Source organism: Ammodytes marinus (genome assembly GCF_949987685.1).
Source record: "Ammodytes marinus genome assembly, chromosome: 1".
Taxonomy (NCBI): Eukaryota; Metazoa; Chordata; class Actinopteri; order Uranoscopiformes; family Ammodytidae; genus Ammodytes; species Ammodytes marinus.
In genome coordinates this window covers 21,322,916-21,337,636 of record NC_137230.1, presented here as the reverse complement: position 1 = coordinate 21,337,636, position 14,721 = coordinate 21,322,916, and the positions used below count along the sequence as shown (strand labels likewise).

At 40.0% G+C, this 14,721-nt stretch overlaps 1 protein-coding gene across 1 annotated transcript; it reads right to left on the bottom strand.

Annotated features, from left to right (window-relative positions):
* Positions 1-584: 584 nt before the first annotated feature.
* dpep1 (dipeptidase 1) lies at positions 585-14,619 on the bottom strand. Its single transcript, XM_080033462.1, has 10 exons — positions 14,431-14,619; positions 13,405-13,531; positions 7,940-8,072; positions 7,707-7,857; positions 6,530-6,599; positions 5,762-5,938; positions 2,471-2,555; positions 2,278-2,353; positions 1,983-2,118; positions 585-882 (listed from the first exon to the last, which is right to left on the bottom strand). The coding sequence occupies exons 1-10, from the start codon at positions 14,556-14,558 to the stop codon at positions 691-693; spliced, it is 1,275 nt and encodes a 424-aa protein (XP_079889588.1). The 5' UTR covers positions 14,559-14,619; the 3' UTR covers positions 585-690.
* Positions 14,620-14,721: the final 102 nt, after the last annotated feature.

The following is a 14,721-nucleotide window of genomic DNA, read 5'->3' as shown; positions in this document are numbered from 1 at the left end:
TTCCAGTCAATTTATAATTTTACCAAAGTTGCTTTATATAGACTTAAAGTCCTACAGTTGGTCAGAGAAACTCGTAATACCATTTTTCATGTTGAAAACGGTTTTGTCCTTGTCTTGTAAAAACCCAAAGAACTAAGAAATAACAACTTGTTTTTTATCCATCATTCTACAGAGCTAAATCAAATCAATGTTATCTACCCTCAAGTGGAGCACTTAATCTTTAAGTTAAATTATGAAAATGCAAATCTCCCCCAAAGATATTTAGAAATCTCAAGGGGATATACAGTTTTTGCATCTAGACTGTACCCTCCTAGAACTAGATGGAGCCCTTCTCTTCCGAATATGAGCAAATGGAGCACTACTAAAATGTCCGTATATTGATGAGGATAATTTCTTGTATTTGTATGTGCATTAAAAAAATCTATGATAATCAATGTGCTTCTTTAGTATCATAACCATATCACTGTTGTCCTTTGCAGTTTTTTGGTAGTTTTTTTGGTGAAACTTAGGCCTAACTGCAGAAGGAGATAAAATGTGGGAAAATCATTAAGTTTAAAACAGACGTGGGGGACTATAAAAATACCCAAAAAATATCTTTAAAAAAAACAGACGTTTTCAGATTTTATTTGGATTTGTGGACAGACTCTTGCTCCACTAAGACCCTATTAGTGGCAATGATAAGCAGCCTTATTAAGGTGATAATGCCACGAGAGCCTGCAGGGTCCCTGTGAGTAGAAGGGCCAGCGTGCTGAGTGGATTGATGCTTCCAGCGCTCGTGTCATCAGTGTTCGGGTAACCGTAGCTCGTCCTACATGAGTTCTTCACCTCCTCGTATGGAATGGGAAGATCATCTGGACTCATGCCGTTCAGACTGTCACGGACCTGATGTACAAAGATATCAAGGAGACCGTCAGGGAGCGGACAGAACGCCACTGTGTCAGGTGTGTGCGTTCACTCACATCAGGGTCCATCTGCTTTCACCTCCATTGACCTCAATTAGTATTTAATATGCATAACATAAATCCCATAACCCTATAACTAATTTTTAAAAGGTGCTCCGAGGAACATTCAGTTTTTGTTTATTCTTGCACCCCCTTTGGACAAAAGCGGTAGTGTTTTTACTACGCCACCTGTAGTTCCTGGGTGAGCGTACCCATGACAAAGGAGAAAAACAAAACAAAAAAAAAAGCATTCTTCGCACTGATGGTCTTGTTTGCTGTTACTTGGCATTTCTGATCATCAGAGGAAAAAATTAGACTGTTTCAGAAATATTTAAAAGTTTCTCGTAGCACCTTTAAGTATTCGAATGCACCTCTGTGTACACATAAGTTTATTTTCTTTTTCACTGCTTTTCTGATCAACTTTAATATCTATATACAGTATGTGTGCTAGTTTGTACAGTATGACTGAATAAAGAAACCATGTTGATGGGGTGTATTTCGTTTTAAACTTTACTTTACATTTTGCACCATCACCCTGTTTCCAGACTAAATGATAAGCTAAGCTAATCAGCTGCTGGCCGTAACTTCAACCATAAGAGCACTTTGGATCTCTCATCTTACTCTTGGCAATAAAGGGAATAGATATACTGTATTTCCCAAAATGGCGATTTATTCGGCTGATAATACGGAAGTGCTTAAATAAATCCAACATGGAATAATCATATGCACCAATTCAATGGACATACAATACGTGTCTTTCATCCTCACACGACAATGACCTTGCCATTTTCGATGAGGTGAACTCTCACAGGTAAAAATATCTCTCTATATGTATCTACAATAAATCCTATATGTTATAAGTGCAGACTCTCCCTGCCCTGTTAACAACCACCTCTTTCAAACTTTACACCCCAAGTTTGAAAGTAATTTATTTCACTCGTAAATGTGTAGTTGGGTGTTTTGTCATGACAGTGATATCAGCAACTAACCTAGCACTCAAGGTGTTGTTTGTGTGTGTGTGTGTGTGTGTGTATTCCTGACCATTTCCGTCTTTCTTAGGACACGGAGCAGGTTGTTTCCCAGAGCATCTTTGACCTCCTCATCAGTCCAATTTCTCCTCAGCAGTTCAGCCACCAATTTGGGCACCTTGGACACGTCCTCCAGACCCTCTGGTAGTCTGAATGCATGAAATATACAATTTCACTTCCCCAGAACTTAGATTTAACTTTATCAAGACACATTTTTATTTATTTTTTTAATTCACTGTTTCAGCTAAGCTTTCCAGTGTAGTGCTCCACAAAGCTTTTGTTTAAGCCAACAAATGTGTCGTACTCACCTTGTGACCCCGTCGTAATCTCCACCAAAACCAATGATGCCCGCCCCTGCCACTTCCTTTATATGGTCAAAGTGATCTAGGATGAAAGCAGTAACCATGGGAACATAGTGGATGGACACAGAAAGAAAGATAAATGTTAATGTTTATTAAACCTGGTTTACAGTGGTTTTCACGGTCATGACAATAAGTTTACCGGCGACGTCTGAGAGTTTAGCCGTCTTGCTGCAGGTCACATAGTCGTTGTAGAAGTTCACCATGACAATTCCTCCTGTTTCATTCTGGAGAGACAGGCAGGATGTTACATGACAGCGAACACTAGAAACTCTGATCTGGAATCTGAGTTCTGCATTGTCAGGCAGGGTATAGGTGAGGCTATGGTGAACTGAAGGTGTTAAACGGGAACGGTGTATGACATAAACTGAGCATGACACCAAGTTGAACAAACACTAATATAATGAGGGTATTGACCTCTGTTTGCCTGTCTCATGGTGATAACCAAGCTGCTTTTTATCCGTTTATTATTTTGCAGTAAGTATAAACAGCTCTCGTGTTTATAGTTGTATTGCCTTTGACGTCAAAACTGCTGATCATGCATGCCATCAGTTTAACTGGAAACAAGGTGCTGATCAAACACTTTCAACCCTTTGGTGCCAAAAGATCATTTACAGGTGCCTTCTTTGAGACAACAGCATATCTGTGCATGACCTTACTATCACCATTTACGATTCTGTGGTGTTCCCACCCAGACTGCTAGGAACCTGGGTGTGACACTTGACGACCAACTCTCCCTCACTGCCAACATTGCTGCAACAACCCAATTGTGCTGCACAACATCAGAAAGATGCATCCCTTCTGACACAGAAGGTTGCATAGGTTCCGACCCAGGCTCTTGTCAACTCCTAGACTACTGCAACTCCCTCAAGGCTGGCCTGCCTGCAGCTCATCCAGAATGCAGCAGCTTTACTGGTCTTCAACCTACCTAAATTCTCTCACAAAACACTGCTCCTCTGCTCCCTTGACTGGTTACCAGCAGCTGCCCACGTCCGCTTCAGGACACTACTTGAGAATGGATCAGGCTCAGATCACATCCAGGACATACAGTAGCGACTTACATGTGGCACTTTGTAGTTTGGCTATTTGATGTACTTTTCGCTTTCCTTCATGGTAGAATGCAATTATTGGAAGTCGCTTTCTATTAAAGCTCCCATATTATACACTTTTCGGTACTATTATACACCATATTATATGTTCTTAGTGGTCCCTAATACGTTTTTCTTTAATTGTTTGCTGAAAAAAACTTTCAGATAATTTATTGTACTATGCTGAAGTTCAGCTAATCTCACAATGGCCTATTTTTTAAAAAGAGCTGCAGCTCCCCTCGTAAATATACAATCTTTGAGCTGCCCCCGCCCCCTGTCCGGAAGCGAAGCCAGATACGCCTCGCCAGACCCGTCGCCAGACCTCAGTCTTAAGGGGGGCATATGAAATGCATAGGGGGGCACAATTATTATTAGCCTACAGTACGTATATTTTTAATAGTCCTATACTCTATTCGCGCAGCACGTAATCATCACGTTAAACTAACCAACAGCGGTAGCCTATAGCCTACAACATCAGTCCTCATAATTCATAATTTAAAGCAATACATTACATAGAAGCAATGTTATGAATATCCATAAAACACTTGACTATTCAACATATTAGATGTAGCCTAACACCAGACGCATATTTCAAACATTGCATTTTAAAGCAGTCAACAGAGGGATACACAGACACACACACACACACACACACACACACACACACACACACACACACACACACACACACACTCACACACGGTAGCCTACTTTGAGTGGAGGCAGGGCTGTGCTCTCTCCAGTCCCTTCTATCAGTACAGCGGGAGGCGGCGTTTCTCCGAGCTCAACCTCCTCATCAACATTTCGGCCTCCGGGTTCAAAGCAGCCAGTGCGCCAATGAGCTCGCTACTGCGCTCTCCAAAACGCGCATCCATCTCTCCTTGCACAGCATCAATAACACTGTAAAATACTCTTGAACTCAGTCTTTTCGTCTATGTCACTTTCTGACGGACCAACTGTTTCCTCAACTGCAAATCCGCGTAGGTTCTTGTAAATTGTGCGTCTTCTCTTGCTTGGACCGGGTTCGGTCCGGGGTCGGTCTCCGGCACAGCCTCGATGGCCGCGGCTGGAGGAGCGCAGAGTTCCCACAGTGCAAAACTGTGGCTTCACGCAATCAGAAGTGTCACCGCGCTGAACAAGTCCATAATTTCGGATTGTAGTCTGTCATGCGGCTCGAAAAGTGACAACAGTTTCACGATCCGATTTGGCAGAGGAGACTGTTGGTGGGCTTTTCAACCGTTACCGAATATCGATTATGATGAACTAGAAATGGAATAGTAAGCCGGCGAAAACTCATCCAGCTTCACTTTCAAAAATGCGCGGTAACTGTTGAGCGGCTGCATTGACGTATTACGTAGGCCTACGTAGCCTTACTTTCTTTTCAGTAAGGCCGTGATAGGCTGTTGCAGTGTAGATAGACTCCCATCAATCAAACAAAATCACACCATTCTTTATTTACATTTTAAATGTTTTGATGATAAAGAATGCAACATTAGTATTTATCAACACAAAATTAGCTACTATGATAGTATAAAATAAAAATGAAAGTAATTTTTTTTTGAGAGATCTGTGCCCCAAGTGGGGGGGCACAAGCATTTCTGGGGGCGGGCCCGGCCCCCTATGGCCCGCCCATAGCGACGGGTATGCGCCTCGCCCTCTGTCTGTCAGGGCCGTGGACCAATAAGAAATAGGGGTGTGGGCTGCACAGTGGAAGCTTCTGGCTTTCCAGTTTGTGAGGTCAGAAAAGGGGAAAATTCTGACTATAGTATATTGGGGGGGAAGGGTGGGGGTTTCAGAAAGGGGGAGAGTGAGAACAGGAGAGATTGTTATTTTTTTAAATAATTTGGCAGTCTCTAGGCACACCGTGGACCCATGGATATGTTAGAACACATTTAAAAAGTGCATTTAGCATAATATGTGACCTTTAAAGCAGCAGCTAAATAAAATATAATATAATATAATCGAATGTACTATACTGGTTTCTGAGACAAATATTGCCCTTTATGATGTCATGAGTTGTTGGTGGATACATTTATCTTCCAAACTTCTAAGGTTGTTTAATTTAAATAACTGACTCAAAGAGGGAAAATAGTCAAATATTTCACCCAAAAAAGCAAAGATTAGAGAAAAGTCAAAGAACTAACTGAATTACAACTTTGTTTCCTCTTCTTACCTCCCCCATTAATTGTCTCAAAACCCTTCAGATTTATTCCAAAAAGGGAGCCATGACTTTAGGTTCAGCCTGGTGATCGCCCAACTGCTTCCTTAACTGTCTCTCCATCTTGTGTGTTCTGGGTCTTGAACCCCACAAACACAAACACATACAAACATGCACACATCCTCACCACTTTCCTGAGAATATCATCAGGGACATTCCTCTTGTTTGGACAGACTGTGTAGGCAGAGGAGTGGCTGAAGATGACTGGAGCTTTCGACATGTCCAGCACCTGTTTCATCACTGCTACAGTCACATGAGCCAGGTCGATTAGCATCCCCAGACGGTTCATTTCCACAATAAGTTGCTGTTAAAAGCAAGCATACAGGTTGTTATATCATAAACATATAAGCGGTAACACTTTACAATAAAGGTACATTTATTAACTTTTAGTAAATGCTTAGTTAATGCTTAATAGCAATAACTAAGCATTAACTGACTGTTAATAACTGCTTAGTTAAGGCTAATAAGAATGAACGGAACAATGCTTAATACGCATTATAAGTAAGCATTAACTACCAGCTAATAAATGTACCCTTATTGTAAAGTGTAACCGTATAACCTTTATTAAAATGACTAGCGGGATTGGCCATAATAGAAAAAAGTCAATTGTATTTATATACTTATTTTTGTTATTTTCTTACATTAATCGCTTATATTTATTTCTTACACTTATATGTAAGAAGACAATGTTGTTATTTTGATTGCTAATGTACATCTAAACTAGAAAAATTACTAATTTCAATTGTGAGAGTACAGCCTTTTTCATTTTACACAATTTAAGTAATGAGTAATGTTTGCTCATGCCTGTTATAAACTGAAGTTCAATGAAAAGTCAAGTCACTAATGTGTAACCTATTACACTTTAAAAGCATAATTTGCCCATCCGTTCACTGACCTTGCCAAATAGAGACAGACCGTTGTGTTGAGATGGCTCTGATCCAGTGTCGACAAGCCAGTTATCCGCCCTGAAAAAACACTGTTACCATGAAAAACCTGAACCAACCAGCACAGGAAATTAGATTGGATTTATTGGAATACGCAAAAATAAAACAGGGATCACATTTCTAGCCTTGAAAATAGAATTTAAGTTTTCATTAAGATTATTCCCAAGTTAAGGTGATTAAAAGGCCTCATGCTGTACCCTGCACATTGATATTAATTAAAATATTCATTATGTACAAATTCTTAACTCATATTGACTAAATAATTCACAATACGCAGGTGAGAAAATTCACAGATACAGTTAACGAGTTGTCAGTAAGACTTTTTTGGTAACACTTTACAATAAGGTACACAAAATTGTAGTAACTCCTACATAGTTCTGCATTACCTACTACATAGGATTTTAATTATTTTTTATTTTTTATTAAGTACTTCATAGTTATGCATTACCTACTACATAGTTTAAAAAAAATATTGTTTAGTAGCTAGCTACAAAAAATTTAAAAATGTAAATTTAGTTTTAACTAAAAAAAATAAACGTTTGTATTAGGTAATGCATTACGATGTAGTTGTTACTAAAAAAACAAAATGTAGTAGTTCATTAAAAAAAATAGTTCCTAAAAAATTCCTCTAGGCCAAGTGACCTTCTGCTGCATGGCTCAGTGATCTGGCAACATATTTAATTACTAAAACGGCTTTTCCAGATAATCTGATCCTGCTGCAGAGCTGCAGGAATTCCCCACACTCTCCACAACACAACGGTCCATTATGTCTGGTGGTAATACAGACAGAACGGCGCCTTACTGAAAGATCAGTTAAGATAATGGTATCTTCAATAAATGGACAAAGTAAAGTTTGTATTCTTCCGAACTATTGTGTTAAACTATTAACTTAGACTGTCCTCAGTAGAATCCTTTTCTCAAGTGTGTTTAAGTGTGTCATAGACACAAATATGGGCACTAAATGTAAGTATTTTTAATTTACAAGTATACTGTCTACAAGTACCTCAGATTTGTACTTTAGTGCAGTACTTGGGGTTTTAAATGTTATGCTACTTTGTACTCAACTACATTTGTTTTGCAGCAATGGTTACTTTATAAAATGAAGAGCCGCTGTGCCTATGCTCTTACCAGGGGGTGTTGCAGGAGTGTGTGAGAGTGAGGTAGCGGACCCCAAGCTGGTACATGGTGCGCAAGGTGCCCAGACTGCTGTCAATGGAGTGACCCCCCTCCACCCCGATCAGACTGGCTGTCTTGTTCATGCTGAAGGCCTTTGTGATGTCTGTGCAGTGCAGACATGAGAGACGATTGTTGAATCAGGTAAGAAGAGAGTAGAGGTTAAATATTTTCCTAAATTATCTCACCTTGGCTACTGGTAGCAAACATGAAGGTTTCTGGGTATTTTTGGCACATCTGGTGAACCACATCTATCTGTTCCAGAGTTTGTCTCACAGCATCTTTGTACTGACTTTCACAAGGAACATATGCTGACCAGAACTGAAAGAGGAACAAAGAAAATGGATGAATTCCCGGCACTGCTGTGATTTCAGAAAAAAAATTGGAATGTGAGACACACAGACACAGGCTTCATAAATGAAATACACGCAGGCAATTCTCAACAATGCCACTCAACACATTAAAAAAGACCTGAGAGAAAGAGTAAAATCATCATATCGCCTTTTTTTAAATATTTATAATTATTCAATATAAAGATATTTTTATTAATGCGATGCTTTCGTAATTAATGTTTAATTTTGTTAAGCCTTCATTATATAAAAATAATGTTCAACCTAAATGAACTAGTGTAGTACCAGTTAACAAACTTGAGGGAGAATTTTTGAGAGATGAGTTTCATCCAATTATCATGAACAGTATAACATAGAGTGGTATGTGCATGGTTCAATTTCAAAATAAAACAGATGCATCCCAGTCCCGCATCTGAATAATTCACGTGCAAGAAATCACTTACAGTTTTTCACAATTGTTTAAAGAGGACCTATGATACTTTTCGACTTTTATGACCTATAAACGTTGTTATAATGATTTATAGTCATGTTTAATCATACTTGAGTATCAAATAATTACTTAGATGCATTTCCTTCCTGGAAATTTCCCGCTGCTGGAAGGAAGGTAACCAATCACAACAGAGTGGGGTTTGCAGCAGGGGGGGGAGGGGCGGAGAAGCTCAAAGCAGTGTGTAGAGAGAGACTGCTGTGCTCGCTAGGGTAAGAGGAAGAGTGTCCCGAAAATCTAGTTTTTTGTGATGTGATTCGTGTCAGGTTGCTCTATAGCAGTTTTTACAGTTTTTGCCTAATGCTTAAACACTAATAGTGGTTGCTATGCCCAAAGGATCACAACCTCTAACTTTTGTGACCATGCCCTAAACACAAGCACCAACCCCACAAACACAAAATAGGCTTTGCACTGTGTTTGAAATTCTGCAACACACTTCTTGCAAAACACTACACACAGTTTTTTACACAAGACACATTGTTCAAAAAGGAAATCTCCTGCAATCCTTGTGAAAACACATCTATTTAAAATTCAAAACACAACTGAAATTGGAAAAGCACACAGACTCACACACATTAAAAATAAAAAAATAAAGCTAATTGAATACCAATCAGTGTGTGCCTTAGCATTACAAATATACCTCAGGTGAGCTCAGCTTCTTTGTGAGACAGTAAGAGTCAGGGGAAGAGGACAAGAGAGAGCGGTAGGAGGACGATGACAAAGGAGACAACAGACGGAAACACATACAACAGGAACACTATAGTGGACCATGTTATAGATCATGGCCTAACAATATAGGAGCCTGGGCAGAGTGCAGCCCAACTACACAATAGCTCCATAATTAGGACATTTATACTGGATATCAGGAATATTTTCGCTCTTGGTTCTCAAAGGATGACATTGCATGTGATGTCGATGAGGCGATGTGGCCAGACGCAAACGGGAGGCGGTATCCAAAAGATTCATATTCCACCTGCCCCATTCCTTACAACACTGTTTTTATTTTATTTTACTGTAATTATTTCAGAGTTTATATTGACAAACTGAATTGCTTCTTGAACTGCAATACCTATTCGTTATTTTGTTGGCCAAAACAATGACATTGCAAAATACACTTTTTTTTCAGAAGCTTTTTTATTTTTATCTTCATGTGTCTAGATGAACTGTAGTGAATCAATCTTTCACAAAAAAAATCTGTATGAAACTTGTAAAGTCAAAAACCATCCAAAGTACTGACTACAGCTGTGTTTTGCATAAAGCCCATCTGTGTGTTGTTGCTGCTAGGAAAGAGTAATTCAAAGATGCATGTGTGTATTGTTTTAATGCTAAAAACAGTTTTAAAATGGGATTGTTAGGTTTTGTTTCAAGAGTTTCATTTTGCCGTATAAGTTAGAAGTTTATCTCCATGTGCTTTGTCCTATTCGGCCTGTGTGTTAAGTTTTGACACAGTGGGCCAAAGTCTGCAACATGTGTGTAAGCAATTGGCAAAAACTGTAACAAGAAATTAAGACCAGAAAAGTAGTATAATAGGATCTCTTTAAACACATTTTTTGGAACATCAGACACAATGTGCACAATCTGAAACTAATTTACCAACTGCTTAACCAATTCTGCTGAACTCCAAACACATTTCCTGCCTTAGACCCATATTCTCATTCGAAAACACACATTTTTCACAACATTACACACAATTCTCTATATCTTGCACACTCTTCCTGAATTCTCTCTCTTGGTATTCACACAGAACACACTGCCAATCAAATTTCTAAACTCAAAAGGCTTTTGTGCAGTTAGCTATAGAAGGGTCAGAGATGAGCTCCTGTTTGCTGTGATTTACAGTAGACTGCACATTTTGGTACAAATACAGTTTTTGCCAAATACTGTAAACACTAAAAGTGACTGCTATGACCACAGCATCACAACCTCTAACTTTTGTAACTATGCCCTAAACCAAAGCACCAACCCTACAAACACGATATATGCTTTGCACTGTGTTTGAAATTCTCCAACACACTTCTTGAAAGAAAATTAAACTAATTGATTACCAATCAGTCTAAACCTTAGCACTACACTTTGACCCCAGGTGAGCTCAGCTCCTTTCTGAAACAGTAAGAGTCAGGGGAAGAGGAGGAGAGAGATTGACAGGACTACGAGGACAAATAAGGCAACAGACGGAGACACATACAACAGGAACACTATAATGGACTATGTTATAGATCATGGCCTATCAATGAGGGAGCCTGGACAGAGAGTGCAGCGCAACCTGAGTCGCTCCATAATTAGGAGATTTAGACTGGATATCAGGTGATCATTTCCCTGTTGCTTCTCAAAGGATTGAGTGTGATGTTGATGAGGCGATGTGGCCAGACGCAAACAGGAGGCGGTATCCATAAAAGGATTCATAATCCAGCCACCCAATTCCTTACAACGCTGTTTTTTTACCATTGTTCCCTAATTTTACTGTAATTGTTTCTTAGTTTATACTGACACACTGAATTGGTTGAACTGCAGTCCTACCTATTCATTGTGTTTGTTTGAAATGGCAAAATAAACTATTCTGCAACATGTGTGTTAGCATTTGGCAAAAACCGTAAAGTATTTGTTGTTACTGTAGGTGAAAGTGTATGAACATGCAAAGGCATAATTCTACTGATAAAGCATTCATATAGTGGTTTGCATTTATACTATAGTGTTTTCCATTCTGCACACCAGTGTTCAATAAGTGCTAGAAATGTCTAGTCATATGATGTGTGTGTTTGTCATTTGAAAAGAAAACACCATTTAGTGAAGAGTTAATATTGTTTTGAGGGTAAAGTGTGCTTTTGCAAGAGAAGTGATGGATTTTGCATTTTGTGTTTGAGTTTTGAGATTTGTGTTTAGGGTTTTGAAAAAGTGAGGTAGTCTATCAGGAAATGTGTTTAAGCAATTGTGAAAAACTGTAATGACACTTATCTGGCTTGTTTTCGCTGTGCTCCCCCATATTTCACATATTTATACTTCAGTGCCAATATCAAATCCACTTAATAAAATAAGTTCTGCGGCAGATACTAATCTGCTGTGGTGAAAGAAGTATTCAAATTATTTACTGGAGTAGGCTATAATTAATACCATTCCCTTATTTCATTTTCATAAGCTGTATGTAATATAGGCATTTTCACAATGCACAGAGGCCACATCACATCACGATTTTATTCGGTCAAATTTCATCCGTGAAGCGTACACAATGACCCGCCATGAACAGACCATGGACGTATTAGGTTAGGGTTAGAGGAGGGACAGACAAATGCAATTGCTCTAAAAGACTCCCTGAAATACTGAAATGCCATTTAACACAAAACTTACGGCAACACTTGGCCGAAAAATGTATACATTGTATAAAGACTATCAATCTTGCATCGAAGAGTATGAATCTATTACCCAGAAAAGAGAAAAAAAAGTTCCAGGCTGCGGATAGAAAAGCTTCTGTAAGCGCTACTATCACAAAACAGCATGGGATCGGCACAAGTGATAGCGTTCCGGAGCCAAAAACTGTATGTTTATTTATTTATTTACCAATCAGAAGTTATTAAATAATCAATAAAACTACGCAGTTCGTTGTTGTCAAGGACGGATTAACATGACCACGGGCCCTGGACACAAACCTGCCATGGACCCCTACCAACACGCAAATACACGCACTAGCACACCGTGCAATCCACAATCACACACATTATAATGCAGCGCGCAGCCTAGAGAGAGAAAGAGAGAGAGAGAGAGAGCGAAATACAATTCTATAAAAGCTCTCTGGTGCTGTGCAAGAGAAAGAGACTCTTTGCGCCTGAGCCTAATAGACAGTTAGATTAGGGCAGAGACACCGAAGATGCGAGCGCGCGCTAAGCGCGCAAGCAGAATTTTTTGCCTTTGTAAGATCTCTGCGCCTGCTTTTTGGCCCACCCTTGCCCCCCTCGGAGCCTACACTCAATGTCTGAGCGAAGCAGCGCGTCACCCGGTGAAACGCTGTGTTGGTGTCGTTCACAGTGAGACCGTGCCAGTGTGAGCTGCCGTGCAGACACACTGTGGTTTAAGACTAATTGATCACAGGGTATTCCTGCACGTTAACGGGTGTCGAGGGGACAGGCGGGTGACAGGCTCCGCGATCCGATTGCATGTCCCTAGCCTGGATACCCCAATCCCCAATCTCACTGCCGACTAACTGTAAAGTGACACAGCCGACACAGTTAATATAATCACCACCTAAGCATGGACATCGGTTAAAAAAAGCGATCTCATTCTTATTGTCCTAAGGGCTCTGATGCAATCTATAAAATCTGAACATTACGGAAGCAGTGTTGGTCCGTAAAAGCACGGCGCACTTGGCAAACTCTCCTCACTACAACTGCCACAGCAGAAAAGCCACTGTAGGTCGATCGCTGTGCCGATTCGTGCCCCTGACACGTTGACTCGCAACATAATGAATCGAGGCTTTGATTTCAGTGCGGGGATGTGGAGCTCTTTGGCCATTTCCCGTGCCTTTTTTTCTCTAGACACATCGTTCTCTCTCCAAGCGCACACACGCTTGTCCCGGCCGAATATAAGACCCCGAATATAAAACGACCCAACTTTTTACGACCCATTCCCAGGGGGGGAGAGGGAGGGGAAACCCCCGTCAAATTTTTTTAATTACAAAAAAAATAAATAAATCAAGGGCCCCCCTATTGGCCAGGGCCCTGGACATGTGCCCACTTTGCCCATGCGGTAATCCGTCATTGGTTGTTGTATATGACAAGCTTGGGCTCAGAGCATTTAAATGGATATACTCAAATTGGATGTACCGTACCTGCGCTCCCAGTCGTCCTTCCTTGATCTTGGGGATGTTGGTGTGTGTTGTGTTCAGTGTGTTAAGATCCACTTTGTTGAGCTGGTTGTTGAATTGCTTTCGAAGTTGCCAAGGCAGGTCATTATGTCTGCGCAATCAGAAATTTAAAGAGTCAGTGACTCACATAGCCTTTTCAAAAAACCTTCATCATCTGCATTATAATAATGTTTATTTAACCAAGAGAAACTTATGGAGATTAAAAATCTCTTTTTCAAGGGAGACCTGGCCAGGACAGGCAGCTGCAACAGCATAATGAAAACACATAGTTTTTTTTTAAAGATATTTTTTGGCATTTTTATGATTTATTGATAGTGTAGAGACAGAGTTGAAATGGGACAGAGAGGGGAGCGACATGCAGAGAACGACCGCGGGCTGGAATCGAACCCGGGTCCGGTGCTGGCCGAGGCCCATGGGGGGGATGTCCTACCAACTGAGCTAATGTCACCCCCGAAAACACATAGTTAAAGAGATAAAGCTCAAGAGGAAAAATGAAAATAACTAAAAGTAAGCTGTTTCAGCTGTTTTCAGCTGTTTACTGAGTTTCAGCTACAGTAGGGAAATTTAGGCCGCAATCAAAGCATTCTGCAAGTATTCAATGGCCTGTATAGAAGCAGGTGCACAACAGTATATGACAGTGTCATCGGCATACATAATTTAACATCCATTTTGATCCAGATCATTTATATAAATAGTGAATAAAAGTGGGCCTAATAAAGATCAATGTGGTACATCATTGAAGATGGATGCGTCAGAGCAAAGCCCATCATAGCAAAATAGTTTTTTAAGCAATAAGTCTTGTTATCCTAAAAATACATGTACTAAACCAACTGCATGTGGGTTTGCACATATTGCACAAGGTTCATACTACAGTTACCAATAAGTTGGTCCAGGAAAAATATGTCCTCATACTTTTCATGAAGTAAACCGCAAACAACACAATTGAATGCAAAGCACATTTGACTTTGAGCCAAAGAGGTTTCCACATACCCATCGATGAGCGGGGTCTCGGACATCAGTTTCAAAGCTCTGGTCATGTACGGGTCTTCAGCCGATTCGACAGCACAACAAATGACCCACAACACCAAATATACAGCTGAGATAGCCTTGGATGGCATTTCTATTTCTATTTCTATTGTATCAATGCAGATTCTTTTTTACTCCAGTCTTCTGCCTGTCTCTGTTTGTTCTGATTATGCACACCAACTCTGCTCATTGCTCCTCCTCTCTCTTGTATCTGTTTCTCATTACAGTTCAGTCATAAATACAGCACAGTAGCTT

Bases quoted from the DNA above. Each gene is read 5' to 3' on its own strand.
- dpep1 (XM_080033462.1), bottom strand. From the start codon at position 14,558: ATGCCATCCAAGGCTATCTCAGCTGTATATTTGGTGTTGTGGGTCATT. The intron at 7,858-7,939 runs GTGAGATAATTT...TGCACTGCACAG, and splicing joins GTTTGCTACCAGTAGCCAAG to ACATCACAAAGGCCTTCAGC. The intron at 5,939-6,529 runs GTCAGTGAACGG...TGCTTTTAACAG, and splicing joins GTCTGTCTCTATTTGGCAAG to CAACTTATTGTGGAAATGAA.